The sequence below is a fragment of the Bombina bombina genome, chromosome 3, assembly GCF_027579735.1.
Source record: "Bombina bombina isolate aBomBom1 chromosome 3, aBomBom1.pri, whole genome shotgun sequence".
In the NCBI taxonomy this organism is placed as follows: Eukaryota; Metazoa; Chordata; class Amphibia; order Anura; family Bombinatoridae; genus Bombina; species Bombina bombina.
In genome coordinates, this window is record NC_069501.1 from 724,595,973 (window position 1) to 724,601,972 (window position 6,000).

The 6,000-nt window shown below is 35.2% G+C and overlaps 1 protein-coding gene across 3 annotated transcripts in view; it reads left to right on the forward strand.

Annotated features, from left to right (window-relative positions):
• The window catches only part of CBLB (Cbl proto-oncogene B), a 657,992-nt gene extending 652,752 nt beyond the window's left edge, over positions 1–5,240 (forward strand). For all 3 annotated transcript variants that reach the window (XM_053707540.1, XM_053707541.1, XM_053707542.1), the window contains one exon: positions 1,508–5,240. In XM_053707540.1, coding sequence (XP_053563515.1) covers positions 1,508–1,764 — 257 coding nt within the window. In that variant the 3' untranslated portion in view covers positions 1,765–5,240. The remainder of the gene's footprint in view (positions 1–1,507) is intronic.
• The last annotated feature ends 760 nt before the right edge of the window (positions 5,241–6,000 follow it).

Genomic DNA, 6,000 nt, shown 5'->3' on the forward strand with positions numbered 1-6,000 from the left:
TCCAACGGTGTGTCCGGTCCACGGCCCGCCCTGGTTTTTTTAATCAGGTCTGATAATTTATTTTCTTTAACTACAGTCACCACGGTAACATATGGTTTCTCCTATGCAAATATTCCTCCTTAACGTCGGTCGAATGACTGGGGTAGGCGGAGCCTAGGAGGGATCATGTGACCAGCTTTGCTGGGCTCTTTGCCATTTCCTGTTGGGGAAGAGAATATCCCACAAGTAAGGATGACGCCGTGGACCGGACACACCGTTGGAGAAAGTAATTTATCAGGTAAACATAAATTCTGTTTTTAAACAACATTCCAATTTACTTATATTATTTAATTTTCTTAATTCTTTAGATATCCTTTGTTGAAGAAATAGCAATGAACATTGGTGAGGCATCTATGTGCTGCCACCAATCAGCAGCTACTGAGCCTAGTTACATATGCTTTTCAACACAAATCAAGAGAATGAAGCAAATCATGAAAAACAAATGTGGGTTTCATGTCCCTTTAATTCAGTAATTGCCTATCAAACTAACAAGCTATTGTGCCAAAGAACATATCATGAATGGGTATAACCCTGTCAGGGCCTGTATGAAAATACAAATGGATCAACTACTCGGCCAGTAGTAGTCCAGCAAACTACTATTAGATCCTGCAACTACTGTGGGACATGAACCTACTATTAGGGCTACAGCTACCCCTTGCAACTATTATAACCCAGATGCAAATGGTTTTGAAATAGAAAAAAGGGGCTTTATAACCACTTGTGTACCTATACTAAGGTTCAAATATCAGGAAGTTCTGGGAGGGAAAGATGACTAATTAAGAAAGTAAGACTTATGGTAAAAAAAGATATCTAAATTGCCTCCTTACTGCTCTATATTTCAACAGTAATGTTACCATTTAGCACTGTTGGACTAAATCTATAAATACTATCATATTTTATACTCGGACAATACCAAAAAAAAAAAAAAACATTTAACCCTTTATAAACCTTACAAAGTTCAAAGAAATTAGGCTAATAAGTCAAGTCTAACTAAAAATAGAGATCACACATATATTTTTGATGCATTTAACAATAAAGATCTAAGCAGGAAACCTAGATATCCATGTTGTTAAAGACTGAAAAGTTCACAGGTCACTTTACCTGAATTTTGGTTAAAAAAAAAAATCTGTATTCTTAAAGGGACATGAAACCAAATTTTATAAAAGTTTCAAATTTGCTTTGTTCTCATGCCCACAAATACATGCACGCTCTTGAGTTTACCTTCATGCTTTTCAACAAACTAAAAAAAGAAAAAAAAATTGATAACGGAAGTAAATTGGAAAGTTGCTTGAAATTGTATTTGCTAATTATTTAACTATAATGGCCCTTAAAGTATTCAAATATAAGTATGCAGACAATGAATGTGCTATTGTGATAAATGACTGCATATGGTTCTCGCATCAGGTCAATTATCCCATTATATGTCAACAAAAGCTTCAGGTTTTTTTTTTTCTTTCTTACTATATAGATTGTCCTCCAGCTCCAGCCAGACCCCCCAAGCCACTCCCCCGCAGGACTGCACCAGAAATCCACCACAGGAGACCTTACAGCTCTGACTTGTCGGAAAATGTAGATGCAAAAATAGCAAAGCTAATGGGAGAAGGATTCTCTTTTGAAGAAGTTAAGAGGGCTCTGGAAATAGCCCAGAATAATGTAGATGTGGCCCGCAGTATACTGAGGGAGTTTGCTTGTTTCCCCCCAGTGTGCCCACGTCTAAACCTATAGTAGCATTAACTATAAACTTAAGACTCAAAACGTTTTGCAGAAGAATGGATTTCATTACTCTTTTTACATTAAAATTACCATTCCAAGTTTGTCAAAGATTGGCAAAATAAATTGGGCTGAAATCATATCCTTGCAAACCACATCTGAAATTTGTGGCAAACAAACTAATTTCCTGTTTATTTGACAAACATACCATGTAGAAGATACATGTATATAGGAAACGTTTACTCCCTTAAGAAATCTGTGAACATTTTTTTTTGTAAAGGATGGTAAGTTTTATAGTTTGCTTTCTATAATTTTACTGTTGTGTTCTTCAGCAACACATTCTGACCTCACTGCATTCTGGACAATGCTTTATTTTTTAGTTTTCCTTTTTAATGTTTTGTATGGCATTTTTAATTTATCCAAAAGTGTAAAACAAGTGGCCTTCACTACTGACATTCTGAGAGTTATTTTGTATTACAAAGAAAATATTTGAATGTATAATTAAAACTTTTGTGGGGAGGCTGCTTTTACGGATGTCTTTTGATACTGTTTAGCAAAGCTGTGTTACTTTGGGTTCGAAAATGATTAATCTTCTGATATAGTAGAAGGTAATGCTTAAAAGCCTAGGCTTACAACCAATAGTAAAATCAGCTTTAAAGGCACACCCTCCCTAGAACACTTTAGTGTATCCAAGGGCGGTGAAGAATAACAATAATGGAATTAGGCAAATCTTTTTTTTTTTTTTTAATCTAGATTCTTGTATTGACCTCAGTATAATGTCTGAGCAGTTGCCCTGCCCACTTGGCTCATATCAGAAAAGCTTTGCTGAAATGGCACAGGTGATGTTACCAATAACCGCATTTTGCTTTTCTAATGAGGTGTTGATTTGGCTTAAAGGGACAGTAAATGCTTTGAGATTTTGATATAAAATGTTTGTGTAGTAAAACAACTTTGCAACAAACTTTTATTATTTCATTTGACCCATTTTCCAGTAATTTAAGTGTAAGAGTTTTCTGATTCTGACAACTGGAAGAACACATGACAGGCTTCATAAGTCCAACCCTGACCCAGCAGAGATTCTCAGATAAATATTAAACAATGAAGATTTTCCAAACATAATGAGCATGACTAGCCTTGTCTACTACAGTAACAAGTCCGCAATGGTTCCCCCAAATATGACAAGTAGTGGGTGGAGTTTGGCTATTGACAACTAATTGCAGCCAGCAAGGTGGTGATATATTCAAAACCTTTTCAATCTCACCTACTGTGATAATTTATTAAAGAGAGCAGAAAAATCCTCAAAGAACAAGGTATTTACTGTCCCTTTAAAGAGGCATTCTAAAGTAAAAAGTTATATGCTCTTATTTGTTAGAAGTTAAACACATAGGTAAAGCCCCACTCAAGCTACTTATGACTCCCAATCCTAAATGTTATAATGGTCAAGCAGGAATTTTCCTATGTGTTTAACCCATTTTGTCCCCTTCATAAAGCGTATTTAACAAATTAAATTAGAATCATTGTTTTGTTAAGAGCAAGGATCAACGCACAAATTAACATGCTCTGCTTGCTCAAACACATTTCTCTGATAACTGGAAAGTAGCACACTAAAGTAAGATTTACATCAGAAAATATTGGTAGACTTATGAATGTGCCAATTTTAATCTTCCCATTTCAAAAGTATTCTAGTGAACAGTGTCTTTTTAATATATTATTGTGTGTAGACATGGGGTACAGGTAAGTGTAAATTGCTTAATTTAATCTCTAATCCATTTTTTTATTACTTCTAGAACAGCGGATTAGATGAAGCAAATACATTTTAGTATCTGTAAACATTTTGAACATTAAAGTGCAGCTTTTTTTCTGTTATAAAGAAAAATGAAATGTTGCTTATCATTTTATACTAAAATCAACATAATGCAGCCTTGAATGTGTCAGGAAATGAAGATAATGAGGTTGGCTTCTTTTCTCAGCATTAGTGACAAGCCAATGTTTCTGAACATTTCATTGAAACAATAAATTTTGTCCAACTTCATTCAATCTTAACCAAACGTTCTTTTTACATTTTGTTTCAAACAAATGCTATTTTGAGAATAACGTTCCATCTCTGGAAGAAAACATTTAGAACAGCAAATTTTAACATTCATATATTGAATCTTAAAGATGTTTAATGTTATAGTTTTGTATTTCAAATCTTTGTTTTTTTTTTACTTAAAGGGACAGTCTACACCAGAATATTTATTGTTTTAAAAGATAGATAATCCCTTTATTACCGATTGCCTAGTTTTGTTTAACCAACACAGTTATATTAATGCACTTTTTGCTTCTGTGAGTATCTTGGCCTCTGCAAACTGTCAAAATGCCCTAAGATGAGAGGTGGCCTTCAAGGGCTTAGAAATTAGCATATGAACCTCCTAGGTTTAGCTTTCAACTAAGAATACCAAAAGAACAAAGCAAAGTTTGTGATAGATGTAAAAATGAAAATTGTTTAAAATGGCATGTCCTATCTGAATAATGAAAGTTTGTTTTGGACTAGCCTGTCCCTTGAAACGTTACATTTGAAGTAGGAAATGTAACATTCATTGTAGGGAATTGGTTTCAAAGATAATTTCACTATTGCTTTATTTAAGATCACAGCTCGCGATCGCCGCCTGGTTAGAAGCTAAAGCAAAGAGTAATTGGCATTTAATCGTACAGTGATATTCTGTGTCACACCTACTGTTTACAGTATGGAACTTTTATACTCATTTTCAGCAAACATATGCCTCGTTTCCATTGATGTGGTAAATTGTGAAAACTGGTGATAAAAACATTTTATTTCCATTAAAGTATATGGAGATTTTTTATGTTACCACCAGTTTCCAAACTTAAAGTGAATGTAAATTTTGATGCTAAAGTGCCCGGTTTTTAAAAATTTGATTAAAAACAGGGACACTTTAATTCATCAAAATTTACATTTCACTTGTGTTGTGAAAATACTTACCTTTTAAACTTGACAGCCGCTCCAGCTTCCTCCACCCGTCACAAAGCCTCTTCCTGGGTCTAAAATGAGGAATCGGGTTTCCTCCAATCATGGCGTTGAATCAGACACTGATTCCCCCGGGGGGGGAGCCATGATTGGAGGATGACCTATCCATCATTTCTGATATCCCTAATGGCTTGCGATGACCGGAGGAAGCTGGAGCTGCTGTAAAGTTTAAAAGGTAAGGTTTTTTTTCACAACAGGAGTGAAATGTAAATTTTGATGAATTAAAGTGTCCCTGGTTTTAATAAAATTTTTAAAAACCGGGCACTTTAGCATCAAAATTTACATTCACTTTAACAACCTCAATGGAAACTAGGCCATAGTGGGCAAACATTTTTTTATCCCCCTCTAAAAAATGGTATTCCATCTGTACCCACAGACTGTTCCATGGGTAAAGTCAAACTCGTATACTTTTTTTTTTTATTATTGATGAATATTCAATTGCAATAAAGCACCAATGTTAAGACTATTTGGCAATGCTTGACCATTCTTTCTTCTCTTGATGATTGACTGCACATAAAAACAACAAACGCCACAAATAAGTTTGCCAAAGGTTTTGAGATACTTGCATCTAGGAATTGATCAGCTGGACCATCCACTTTTTTAGATGTATGTTTAATTTTGGATTTATTTAGAAGAAATAACAAAAACATGTATGATATCTAAAATATATACTGTATATTGAAACAACTTTGCAATAATTTTACTAAAGATCTATAATGAATGAATGAATGAATAAGTGTTGGCATGCTCTAATTCGTTAAAGCATGCAATCTTAATACTAAGGACACCCCAAAAGTACAATGCAAAGCCACAGAGCACTGTTGGTCCTAAGTTGAAACTGCTGCTGACCAAATCATCAAAGGTAGTTACGCAACTCAGTTGTGTGATACCTCTGCTGATTGTGCGACCCTTTAGTTTTTGCTCTGGGCCAGCAGTGCTCTCTGGGCTTAAACAGGGGCACTTTCATTCATCAAAGTTTACATTTTACCATTTTTGTAAAAATACCTTTTTATTCTTCCCCCGTCCATCACAAGTCTCTTCATACGTCACCAATGACGAATCTAGCTTCCTTCAATCACTCTCCCCCCCCCCCCCCAGAGCAAACATTGTCTGAGGCCACGCTGTGATTGGAGGAAGCCGGATTCTTCATTGGTGACATAAGAATCGACTTGGGTGGGAAGCGCTGGAGCGGCTTCCAGAATAAAAGGTAAGTATTTTTTTACAAA